Source organism: Poecilia reticulata, linkage group LG2, assembly GCF_000633615.1.
Source record: "Poecilia reticulata strain Guanapo linkage group LG2, Guppy_female_1.0+MT, whole genome shotgun sequence".
Lineage (NCBI taxonomy): Eukaryota > Metazoa > Chordata > Actinopteri > Cyprinodontiformes > Poeciliidae > Poecilia > Poecilia reticulata.
Genome location: NC_024332.1, coordinates 29,616,919 through 29,630,703, shown reverse-complemented (window position 1 = coordinate 29,630,703; position 13,785 = coordinate 29,616,919). Strand labels below are relative to the sequence as shown.

The 13,785-nt window shown below is 36.4% G+C and overlaps 1 protein-coding gene across 2 annotated transcripts in view; it reads right to left on the bottom strand.

Annotated features, from left to right (window-relative positions):
- The window catches only part of LOC103458997 (glypican-6-like), a 99,915-nt gene that overhangs the window by 59,264 nt on the left and 26,866 nt on the right, over positions 1 to 13,785 (bottom strand). For both annotated transcript variants that reach the window (XM_008400172.2, XM_008400179.2), the window contains exons 2-3: positions 11,408 to 11,566; positions 299 to 690 (exon numbers count right to left, since the gene is read on the bottom strand). In XM_008400172.2, coding sequence (XP_008398394.1) covers positions 299 to 690; positions 11,408 to 11,566 — 551 coding nt within the window. The remainder of the gene's footprint in view (positions 1 to 298; positions 691 to 11,407; positions 11,567 to 13,785) is intronic.

Genomic DNA, 13,785 nt, shown 5'->3' with positions numbered 1-13,785 from the left:
TCCCGAGAAATCCACACRCCCTTCAAACCTGTTTTCCAGACAGTGACAGAACAGGCTGCTGTGAGCCTACCATTTCTTGGAGATGATTACATTAAGAGCATACATTAGTCAGAAAAAGTGCAGGAATTCATCGAGAAGAAMGTTTTTAAGGATGCATTCGTTTAGGATAGGATTTTAATTTMATTTGGGGTCAGATATTTTCAAATTCAGTCTCTTTAAGGTGACAGGACAAAGCATATTTGCATTGATTTACAATCAAGTAAAAATTTATCTCAATTAAACWGGCAAAGAACTTTACCTTTGACACTCTCTGGGCCACTTCCCGACCTACAGAGAGTCCCTGGACGAATGTGCGTGCAGCGATGAATGCACGGGTAACCTGAGCCTTGAGCTTCCTGGGAACATCTCCAAATGGCTTGAGCTCRTCYGTGTACTTACTGATACACTCCAGATAGTCCTCAGTGATGACATACTGGGAGTTCAGCAGTGTGAACATGCGCTCCAGCAGCCGGGACCAAAAGTCATTAAGCATTTCCTCCAGATTGACATTCCCTCCCGTGTAGTAGCGCTTGAGCTCGGCAAACAGGTTCTCAAAGACCTCCGCGTTCTGCATGTAAGGCTTGCCRTAGGTCCTCACAAACATCTCATTCAGGGACCGCTCCGTGTTCTCSAGAAGCTCCAGGAAGAATTCTGGGAACAAAAAAAGACGGTCATATTTACACATGGAAAAATACGTAAATACAAATTCATGAAAATGACAATAWAATGGACAAAAATAAATCCAGATATGCTGATTAATAAAAAATGCACAGCACCCATCACAATTACTACCATTCATTTATGTGCACAGATATTTCTCATTGTGTATAATTTCAAACWAAGACTCAACTGTRGCACTCAAATGTGATCAAGGCAGCAAACACATGTGCAGCTTTACAACCTTTTTTTTTTACTCTGAATCAACCTAAAAGCAGAAGTGGATCCTCCTGCATAACCAGCAAGAATGCAGCACCGGCTTCTGAATGGTAAGTCAACAACGAAACACTTGACTTTTACAGCAGCCATTGTACAGACCCTTCATCTGGGTTGCTATGTGAAAGGTTGTGCTTTGCCGATGTTGCTAGGTAACGGGGCAATGCCTTCGCGATCGTGACGTCGGGAGGTTTATGAAACCGTTTGTTTCTCTGACACCAAATAACATCAACCTACTGCAAGAAAAAAGTGAGATTTTCATTTGTTTATAAAACCAGTAGAACCGAAAAAAACAAAAAAAAAAAAAAACAAATTAATTTAAGTACGGTGGAGATTTTTTATTTCTCTGGCAAATGGGCTTTGGAGCTTTAGCTATCGTGCTTTACATCAGTAACTAGCTAAAACACCAAGAAATTTTGAATTAAAATGTGGTGGATCTTATTTGTAATGAATAATGGGCTGTCATTGTAATTAAGCAGGATAACAATAGAAAATCTGTGGCCAAATCAACTCAGGTGATGGTTCATTTGACACATCAATCTTCTCCCATGGCCATCTCCACTCTCAGCTAAAACATMTAAAAAGCTATGAGGTGAGCTGAAGAAAACAGTATGAGAGAGGATCCAGGACAAATCTGTCTTTCTGAATAATAACTTCTAAGTCATGATTTTTCTGGGACCTAAATGTTTTTCCCTTTCATTTAGCAAAATGCTGCAAATTAAATATTAGCCGCTATGTATAATGTTATTTTGTAGATTTGATTGGCATTCTTCTTAAAACTATTAAAAAAAGAAGCTTTCCATTCATTTCGACTGATTAAACGTACAAAATCCACARGGGATCAAATTATTTTGTCTATGCAAATATTTTTCAAAWGTTCCWATATGTGCCCCTAAAGTTTCAGCTTCATTTGCCGAGTTCCCCTTCCTGCTGCTTTTATTTGAAGATTCATATTTTCCTCCTGCCTATGATCCTTCCCTCTCCCTCCAAATATGAAAAGAGCTTCCACAAATAGATACAGCTGTTCTCCATATTCATACAGCAAAACAATACAATGCACCACCATGACAAAATCTCTGTTTTATAGCATCTTATGGGGAGCAGCATGATGTTTTATAACACTGACACACTCTGCCTGGCTGTCCATGTCCCTCTGTGTCTGGCTTTTTTCCYTGTTCTTTGTCCACCTGACAGCATCATAAAACATTTTATAAGAACATCCTTCGTTTCATAAAAAAGACTTTAGGCACAGTGAAAAAAGAAAAAACTAATTCTTTCTTCTCTAACTATTGCCAAATTAATCCAAATTTGTGATAACTGTTTGTTTTATGTATTATTTCAATACTTGCAGCACGTGTGTAAGAATATGCCAATCTCATTGCTAAGTGTATATGTATGAAGCAACATGTTTTGTAACAAAACATTTTCAGTTTTCAAAATGTTTTGAAAAAGCTGCAAATGGAGTAGAAAAAAAGTAAAGTTTTAGCTGGTGGAAATATGCTTGCCTAGTTTTAAGGTCCAACACATGCTTAAATATGCATTGGTCATTTTACATTTTATAAATAAAAGNATGTTATTTTGTAGATTTGATTGGCATTCTTCTTAAAACTATTAAAAAAAGAAGCTTTCCATTCATTTCGACTGATTAAACGTACAAAATCCACAAGGGATCAAATTATTTTGTCTATGCAAATATTTTTCAAATGTTCCTATATGTGCCCCTAAAGTTTCAGCTTCATTTGCCGAGTTCCCCTTCCTGCTGCTTTTATTTGAAGATTCATATTTTCCTCCTGCCTATGATCCTTCCCTCTCCCTCCAAATATGAAAAGAGCTTCCACAAATAGATACAGCTGTTCTCCATATTCATACAGCAAAACAATACAATGCACCACCATGACAAAATCTCTGTTTTTATAGCATCTTTTGGGGAGCAGCATGATGTTTTATAACACTGACACACTCTGCCTGGCTGTCCATGTCCCTCTGTGTCTGGCTTTTTTCCCTGTTCTTTGTCCACCTGACAGCATCATAAAACATTTTATAAGAACATCCTTCGTTTCATAAAAAAGACTTTAGGCACAGTGAAAAAAGAAAAAACTAATTCTTTCTTCTCTAACTATTGCCAAATTAATCCAAATTTGTGATAACTGTTTGTTTTATGTATTATTTCAATACTTGCAGCACGTGTGTAAGAATATGCCAATCTCATTGCTAAGTGTATATGTATGAAGCAACATGTTTTGTAACAAAACATTTTCAGTTTTCAAAATGTYTTGAAAAAGCTGCAAATGGAGTAGAAAAAAAGTAAAGTTTTAGCTGGTGGAAATATGCTTGCCTAGTTTTAAGGTCCAACACATGCTTAAATATGCATTGGTCATTTTACATTTTATAAATAAAAGRTTTCTTGACTCTCAAATTGATTTCCAGTTTTTGTTTATTGTCTTACGGTTATCCATGATGAAGTCACAAGGAGAAAAGAAAAAATCACACATGAATCTCCACCACCACATCCAGATCACACTGGGGGACTCGAATGCCTTCACATGCCAGATGACATTTATAGACCCTGATGATCAGTCTAAGTGGTTTAAAACATGGCTGTCCATGGTGTGGCCAACATGCAATTGGCAGCCATCGGAAGGATTTTGTGTGGCCGTCTGACCATAAATTAAGAAATGCTGGATCAGGTGATTGATGCAACTGGACTCTTTCATTTTTTGCCAAGATTCTTTTACAGAAAAATGAAAAACTGCAAGGTACAAGAAAATGTCTTTTTTTTTTTTTTTTTTTTTTTGCCAGTCTTGTGTTTTAAATTTAACTTTACAGTAAGGATGCAAACACCCATTGACATTTACTCAAAATCAGATGATAGAATAACATACATCCTGTACCTTCAGCACAATTAACGGCCAACAGCCACTTACAGTAATCTCACACTGCTCAATAAATCATCATCATTTTTTTTGTTTTCAAAGTTCTGCCACAGAAATAGTTCAGAAACATTGGAGACTTCCTTCATGCTTATGYAAGTGTTGTCATCCATCCAGAAAAGTCTTGCCAACAGTATACATTTTGCATAATTGATTGTGTGCATGCAACAGTAATGGATGGTGTGGAAGAGAGAAACAGTTGCAAAAAAACAAAAAAACAAACATGTTGATAACTGCATGTTAACCTTTTTCTGTTGCAGTTTTAATTTTAAAAAAATGTAACTTTGCAACAACAGACTCTTCCTTTCTTTGGCCTCGGCAAAAGAGACACCACACTAAAGTTAGTTGGGTTTTATTTTAAGTATTGCCTGGTAGATATTTCAGGCAAAGAAAATGTTGCAGTTACATCCATCAGCCAGCGGTGGGTTCATACACATGCAACTCTTTTGCAATCTGGATGCAGAGCGGTGAACATCTGCTCTGACTGCAGATGGGAAGGAGCGCTGCGTGCCACATGCAGGCGCTTTGGGACAGGGTCCACTGCTGCTCCTTAAGAAGATTAAGAACAATATGTGCTTTCACTTCGGTCTCCAAGTGCCCCAAAACACCAAGAAAATGTCTAGATTTCCTGCTAGTTCCTTTAATTGAGAAAGTTGCTGGCGGTATCGGATTACTGGCTACATGAAAAAGTTAAAACACTTTATTGGCAACACTGATCCAACAGAGAATTTAAATAGAAACTGATGTCAAGACGTAGGACATCCAAGACATACTTCCTTTCTTAATTCAAAATATGATTCTTAGACACAGATGAGGAGTGTGAAGATTAAATCACTCACTTTTATGTTGAAGTCCTGGGAAAATAATACTATTTTAAGCTTGCTCTCTGCTATGCTGCAACTAGCAGAGCCTGTTGTRAATGYTCAGGCTAGTTAACATGACAGCGAAAAAATTATTTTCCTGTAACGGTAAGCTGTTTGTCCATCTTTAGCATATTGAGCAGCGAGTACATGAGGTTGAGTGACAGCGCTAACACTCTCTTCCTCGCTCTGATTGGTTGTTTTTGGTTGGGAATTGCGCATTTATTCATTTCTTCAGATTTGAGCAAATATGTAAAAAAAAACCAAAAAAAAACCATTTTTTATAAATGTTGCACACTGCAAGTTTAATGTGACATTTAGTCAAACACACATTAGTTTAATTAATCACTGAGGTMTGACATTTATAGTTCTGGAAAAACAGAATCACTTCATAGCTGCATTAGGTCATCCTGAAATGTTTCCAGTAAAGTGCATTGAGTGAGTGCACTGAAGGCATGTCAGRCCTGGCTTGGGAGGTGAAGTAGGACAGGGCTGCAGAGTGATGTGACCATGTGGGGGTTGAGTTTRGACTGCAGCAGTGTTTAGGTGGGTGGTGAAAATCAGTGGTTTTATTACCTTYATCATTTTGAATTTGATCACCAAATGTTTAAGTTAAAAATCTCAATAAGGATTTGAACTCCTCCAATATAAAGTAACMGCCCGTCACACATATTAGTGTTGTCAGATGCCCTCTGTTCATCACCAACTGTCTTGTATTAAATAGTATCGCCAGCAAGTTTTTTCTACTTGCTGCTGCTTGTCGTGGACTAATAAGAAGCTGAATTTTAGTGAACAGTTTGATTCCTGTGTAGGCGACAAAACAGGACTATTTATGTCMCGTTCGACATGGCCACCATGGCTCAAAATGTCTCCTGAATGAGACAAAGTCTGCCAGACAGCTCATGCCATCAGTTATGATGTTRCTTTACTCTCGCTCTTCAATGCACTCCAAAATAAACKGATCAAACTTTCCTCACCAATTGGCAATCTATTCAMGCTAAAAGCTTGAAGCATCAGACTCCCGTTTGCTGCTCACTACCTGTTAGATTCTTTCCAGTCCCTTCACCAGCCCAGCATCCACCCATGGGCTCTATRATTAGAGAGTTTCTAATTCCCTGGCATGGAGTGAGACATGTTCAGTGGGAGGAGATACTCATCACTTCAGGAAAGCAGCATGGACATGGAACAATGAGCTCTGAGCCCAGACAACAAACCTGAACTTATTCTAGACAACAAACCCAAACTCGTCTGAATTGACAACAATCTCTATTTTATATTGTAATTTCTTGGGTACACTGATGAACTACAATACAGTTTGGGTTTGACCTGCCTAAACTCTTTCAGATTATAAACTAAAGGTGAATGCAGATGAAAAAACTAAAATAAAAAAAAAGTGGAAAAAGACCTATCAGCATCATTAGGTAGTGGAAGAGAAATGCTACATTTTCTTGCAGGCCTCACCTGATTGACTTCCAAATAAGTAAAAGACAACTCATCTGGAACACAACTCACAAAAAACATTTTGTTATATTCAACTGTTTGTGCCGCCCCTTGATGGAATGGAAATTTGGGTAGAGAGCCACATCGCCCATGAAGAAAAAGGCCATTGATTTGATCAGCCAATAGAAAGACTGTGATAATCTATTCATCCCCTGGTAGGGGGAAAAGTCCAACACACATATTTAACATAGACTGTTACATGTTAACATAGCTCTGTCCTCATCTCACACAATGTTGTAGTATCTGGCTGTTGTAAGTGATATCACACCTGGCCCCTGGCCCAGTGTGATATCACAAATCACGATGGGGCCCTGCGGGCACCACTAAGAGAGCCTCGTTTTTGTGGCCATATCATGGAAAGATCCTTTGAGCATCTGAACTATGTAACTGCCAGTATTTTATTCGAGTCAGCCTCTTGAGTAGACCAATAAATTTTCTACGACTACCACTTTTTTTCTTGAAGTGAGAAGGTAGGTCACATTTCAACCCCACATGAGAAATGCACATTGCAGCCAATTATCATAATAACCCAGTCAAAAGTGTAATGGATTTAAAGTGGTCATTATCTCCGAGCAATGCAGGTGAAGAAAAAAGACATAACTCTCAAATTATATCACAAATCACATTGGACTAGTTTTATCAAGAGAACAGGAAGAAAACATGTGAAAAAAGAGTMTTCCATTCCTGGATGTATGACACCTAATATAAAATGCTAACATGAATGAGAATGTATTTATAGKAATTATATAGAAACTTAAATTCCAGCAGCTCCTACATCTTTTTAGCAGGAAACTGATTCATCACACACAATTAGTCTGAAATGAAGTTGATACGTTGTCCCAAATAATTATTGTCCATTTCCAYGTCGTATCAGGTTTAGTACGTTTTAAAATGACTGCAGTAGTTCCTCTGGGGAGCTGATAAAATTAGCTTACCTTTTGCTACACTTTTGTATCTTTCATCGCAAGCTCCTTTTGTTTTACATCCGATATAAAAAAGAACAGCACCAGAATGAACTCAGGTAATATTAAATATGCAGAGTTTCAAACATTATTTGTGCCTTATTGATGAGTTTTACTTAACRGGATCAGTCAGCAGAGCTGGGGGATATGCTAAATGAATAATGGCAGCTTCTGAGAAAAGTTCACTCAAAAATAAATAATTAAATTTAAAATAAATTCGGTGCAGTCGTTATTAAATTTAGAAGGAAAAAAAAAATCACTAAAATATGAACAGTTTATTCTCAACGTGCATAAGACATTTATGTAAGCTGTCCCTGTTTTGGAGTGATTAGAATGAATAATTATGGCTCATTATGAACAGTCTGACTGAATCCGAAAGCATGAGAAAACAATACATCGTCACTGACTTAATTAGCATTCTGCTTGGAAGTGTAGCAAAAGGAGAAAAAAAATGTGTAAGGGTTTCATAAATTTTAACACATCAATAATAAAGATGTTAGACCAAATTAAGATGCAAAAAGACAACAGTGAAATATTGGGCAACAGCATGTCTTGGCATGCCGGAAGCTCATAATATTTCWCTGACAAATCTCAGTTTGGCACTGACTTCTTRCTGTGTACACAAGGCTGTGCAGARGTTTTGCAGAGCTTTCTTGCTCTCGGTTTCTATGCTTCTATTGATGGATGATCTCTGTGATGGCAAAGATATCAGTAGTCTATTTCAACAGTCTTGAAACGGTACTCCTTTTTTTGAACTTTTGAGCTARATAATGAAAGTAGAGAGATTTTTATGAATTTGTGGAGAAAAAGTATTTTTGGAAACCGTAATTATAAAAGTTAGCCAGATAGAAGAGGGGGRRAAAAAAAAAMCAAGAAGAGTGATCAGGTTCATTTTCCATTTTTTCATTTCAAAATGRCTCTCATCTTTCTTTATCCAGTCTTATRAATTCAATTAAGTTAYAGCAGCTAATTTCAAGGCCTACCACATCAAATAAATAAACCAAGTAAMATACAGGACCTTGCAAAGGTGTTATTAGCCCTTTAACCTTTTTACATTTTGTCATTTAACAACAAGCTGCTCTGCATTTTACTTGGCTTTTCTGTGACAGAAAGGCACACAGTAGCACAGATAAMTGAAATGGGTTGCACAATAARTAACTAAAAAAGCATAGTGTGGTTTTGTCTTCAGTCTCACAAACAGGACGTTCTAGAAAGTATTAATTTTCTTTTACCTTCACAGTTGTGCACTACTTTGTGTTTATCGATCACATAAAATCCCMAAAAACTGTATTGACGTCCATGGCTGACATGATGTGAAAAAGTTCAAAGGGTATTATTCTTTTGCAAGGCAAACTGAAACCAATYGGATGTTTCCAACGGCARCATCGACAAAACCTCCGTCTATAAAACCAGGCCTGAATAAGCAACAAGAAATTATACGCTGCAGAGTAAACAGCTGTTATTACCAGCAGAACGCTCCGTGTTCTCAGCAGGACTCCAACCAGTCGGAGACCAAGTCCATCACTCTGTAGGTGACAGCTAAAAGCGCAAAGAATAACACACACAACTTGGTTTTCAGCCCTTTTGAGGTTTCATTCCCGTASATGAAACAAGYTATTGTGCCGCACTTTAAATTCCWCATGTCAATCATAAACTGGGACATTGATTGGCCAGTCCAAAAAGAGCTGCACTGAACGGAAGAGAGAGTCCTTTTATTTCTCCATTTCCTTCTGTTCATATCTAAGGCAAACCTACCGCCCAGTTACACAGTGGCACTTAAAAGCACAGGCTTTAAATTGCAATAATGTGGAAGGAAATGTCTGTAAAATGGCTTTACTTTAGAAATGTTAAAAATCCTGAAATRATATGTGGAAAAATCACAATTACTTCTTAAATTACAGATATATCATGTGTATTTATATAAGTTCGACCTTTGGCACTATACTGCAGGTTTTTCTGCCTTCTCTATTCCCCGTTTCTTGTCTGAAAAAAAACTCTTTCAAAATGTTAAAATGTTTAGCTATTTGTTAAATAAAACAGTATCCTCAGAATCACTTCATAACAGTTGCATTAGAGCAATTGTACCTCCAAGTAAAATGGTGAAAAGGGAGACTTGCACAATAATTTTATCACCCTCAATTTACACTGCTTGTGTCTCCGCTTCACTCCAGACTCCAAAGAAAAAATATACCCATCTGACCCCTTGTAACGCGTAATCTAATGTGTTACTATTTACAATCCAATAATCAGATTAAAATTACGTATCCAAGTTAAGTATTTGTGATTATTTTNATGTTTCAAATTTTCCTATTTCTCTTTATAGCATCCCACTGCTGTGGAGACTGTTGCAGCAAATCCTAATGAACTATAAACAGCCCCAGATAATTACCCWTTATTTCAGAGGTTGACTGCAGTGTGACAATATAAGTCTTTGTTAGTTATTCCTTAATAAAACTATCAAACATGTTGTGTTTTTAATTTGAGTATATGTATTAATTRGGGAAATTMCTCAATATTAAAATRACTGTAATTTAACTAATCTGTCGGTGCTACAACCATTTTCACTCCTGCAGTTCACGCTTTGCACCCAAAACACAACACTGCTTCTTCTTTTTCTTCTATAACATTTCAAAGTTCAAGGACGCAGGGATCTCTGTACATGATCTCTACAACATTCAGAAATCGGGGCTCTCTATTTTGCCCTTTTCTCTTCTAAATCTATSGGGTTTATCTTTGGAAAATGAGATAGCCTGGACAGAAAGTTGATCTGGAGTCTAAACCTTTTCCGTACTAATTTGGTCATATGTCTTAGTCCTTATCCTGAGAATTGGTTGGCACCAAGATGGATTTTTTTTCTGCAGTTCTTAACTTTGAGCTTGTGATTAAAAATAATATATTTATTGATTATCCTCAATGATGCTACATGATGCCAAGTTAAATATGGGTCATCGTCCAGCCTTGTTTGTCRCAATTCTAGGTGTATTCATTTTTAAAAATATTGCTCTGACTGTAGGAATGCGCACGTTTAAGGATGATGAAACTGAATTGCAAYCATTTCATGATGAACAAAGATTAACAAGCAGATTTGTCCCACTTAAATATGTTCTCTTGTATCTTCCTTTTTAAAGAGTGGCTAAGTAGAATGAGCTATATKTATGCCAAATGCAAAACAGGATCTTGTATTATTTGGATTAAACTTTAAAAWTGTAAGTTATAACCTCCATACTTTGTTAAAAACATATATTACTATGCAATTTCTTCCTCCCACAAAATAAATGGTCTCAAACCAAAGGCTGGATTAACACTTGAAGTGAAGAATAAATATATTGCAAACCCTTTTTACGTAGATTTACAAAGTGTACCATCTGCTGAGGGTGTTTGATAGGAATCTTGCACAGTAATAATTACCAAGATTTAATGATCATACATTTTATTACCTTCATGTGATAATACTGATAATGTTCTAAAATGATAAAAGATGAGACTTAAAGGGATCTTTAGCTTTAATACTTCAAAGGATTTATTAAAATTAAAAGGATGTGTGTGTCAGTCGTTTTGAAAAATAATAAGAAATCTYTCTGCTGACAGGTGACTTCCTCTGACAAGTTTCACCCCGGCCATGCTTTAGCTTTGTCCTTCATGATGAGCTGCAGATATCAACACAGTCTAATGRTTGCAGAACAAAATTATATTTCTAAAAATAATTATTGCGAGAAATAAAAAACACAGTGCTAAAATGTTGAGAGATGAAGAGCTTTAATTTAAAACTCAGTATGTTCCAATTTAAAAGAAACGAATTAAACAGATGGTGATTTGAAGAGTGAAATAATGTTTGAGACAAAAATCACGCATTGCACAAAACTCCAAGCAGCCTGAATAATGTAGTTTGTCTCTGTGTTACTGTGCACGTTGTCAATTCGTTGCACAAGAAACTGTTTATTTAATCCAAGGAGAAGCATATTAATGAGATTTCCACAACTCCTCTCCTCCGAACGGAAGAAGAAAAAAAAAAAAAAACTTCAGACAACTCTTTACAATTAGGTCTAGCAGTATAAATCCTTTGATTTTTGCTTCCTGCAGCCGACAGCAATATGGGGACAGAGTATTTAAATCATTTTCAAAAGAAAAGAAATTTAAAAAATAAATAAATATGAGGAAAAACATTAGGGAATGAAAGACCTACCGTCAAATCTTTTATGTCTGGAGACAAATGTGCTTCTCAACGTGTGACTGGTTTCATCAAGCAGATTTTCAAAGTCCAGCTTGCTTTGCTGACCAAATCGGTCTTCCATTTCTTGGGTACAACAGGTGTGTTCATAGGTGCAAACACGCAGATCTTGTCCTGCAAAAGGAAAACAAACAGAAGTGTTTTTTTTATATTACTGCTGATGAATTAATAAAAAAAAAACACACAGATAACGCTTGACCAAGTTGAAGTAAAAACACATACTGTCTAACGTTCCCAGATTACTCCCAAGTAGTTGGGATTAAAAAGGAGGATGTCCTATGCTGATAACTGGGGTGTTCAGTATTTGATCTAATTTGTTTTTACAGTAAATYTAATATGAAGCAAATAATTCAGACCTTTTATAATGAGCTCTATAGTGGCTCTGGTCCACAAGACMTTTATTTATGGCCCTTCAGATGCCTTTACAGCATGAGTGAATTTGATTAAATCTGCTTTAATTCAATGTACATAATTAATAAGACACGCTCAGTAATTATGGTCCGACTTGCCTATGTAAATTACACAATCTTTAGAAATTAAACATATTTTTAATCAGAGACAGTGAATGAAGTCGACTTATTTTTGAAAAATAAACTGATTTGTGCAGTCAAATAAGAGAATTAAAATAATGTGGTGACATGAAAGTAAATGATGTTTATGGTGTTTATTATTAAATTTTGCCTCTGGTGAAACAGATGAAATATTGTTTTAAAATATCCTCCCATAGTACATAATTGATGTAACCGTGGAAGTACTCAAACTAATGAAAACTTTATGACCCTTATAATTTCATTTTCATCAGCGGCCAATAAAAGAGAAGACACAGATAATCCAAACTCTGCCCGACAAAATTCATCCTAAAACTGTAGCCGGCTTCACTTTTGATGATTTTAGAAATGGCGTGTGCCGCCTCGTACTCGGTGACCTCAGCGTGCAGCTAAACAAGATCAGCTGATGCATGCACTCTTTTCGGCTCCATCTCATGATCATCATGACAGAAATACTTCCAATTTCATAATATCACAAATCATGTGATGGCACACCGTGGAGCGATCCTTTCGCAGTTGAAATCTAACTCAATGTTACAACACAAGTTGGGCCTAAAATTAAGGCAGACCTACGTGCTTGAGGGCACGCTATTTTTAGCAATCAATATTACACAAAGCAGAATTTAGATTCAATATTCATGAAGCCAAAACAAAATAACAGTACTTTTTTTTTTTTTTTTGAAACCTCATTTACAAACCGTAATATGGCAATGTGAGGGGGATGTTTGTGTTAATAAATGTGTGAACAGTGCAATGAGGAAAGGCGTGAGACTCGATGGCAAAAGGGATTTGCATAAAATTAAAGCCTGGCGGTTCAGCTGACTACTGTACGCTCGATAAAATAAWACTGAATCTTCACAGAAAACTTAAAGTAAAGTGCTGCTCAGTTATTATGGTTGTGTATCGCTGCCGTATAGCYTTTATGATAAGTATATAAAATATGCTGCCTTCTTTGAGAATGGCTTTTGCTGAACAATGAGCAGAAAATATATTTTCAATACAGCAAACACTAAATAATAAGCCCAAGAGCATAAAACGTCTTTAAGACAGAAAGCCTGAAATATTGAAAATATGAAACATAAATAAATCACACTTTGCCTTTTTGTAGAAGTTTTACAATATACTTTTTCTGAAATTAAAAGAGGCTTTTGAGTCAGGTTCACAAAGAAAGACAGCACTGCCATAAAGGGATGAYGACGTTCCATCTGTGCCAATCCTTGAGCCATGCGACTCTGTATCACTGGGTTGTTACCTTTAAAATAAWTWWWTWWWTWWTTTTTTATGAGTTGTCGCTTATTGTCAACAGAAAGAGTAAAGAGTGACCAGTTTTGGTACACAAATTCTATTTTATGCAGGAAAAATGCGACATTTTTGTGGAACACAGGTAAGGAAGATGGATTCCCACGAAGAAACGTGTCTCTGTTCAGATCAATTTTGGCCCCAAGATTATGAAACAGTGTTAAGTGTTTCAAAGTGTAACAGATGGAGAYATATCTTAGCACATGCTTTGACTGATACAAATATCCCAGCAAAAAAAAGTCAGGCCAAAGTTGGGAATAAGGCTGTGGTACATGAGCATTATGTTTAACAGGAAGGAAAATGCCTTCTAATATAGAAGATTTTACCTTTTATAACTTCTTTGCCTAAACAAAATGTCTGCTTGTGTTCACAGCTTGCATAAAACCAATACCCTTTTCTCTCAAAACAATTGCTAAGAAGGTTTAGCCACATTAATTATTTACAGTTTTTCTCAATGTTTGACCCAAAAGAACCAGCTGAAGTCTG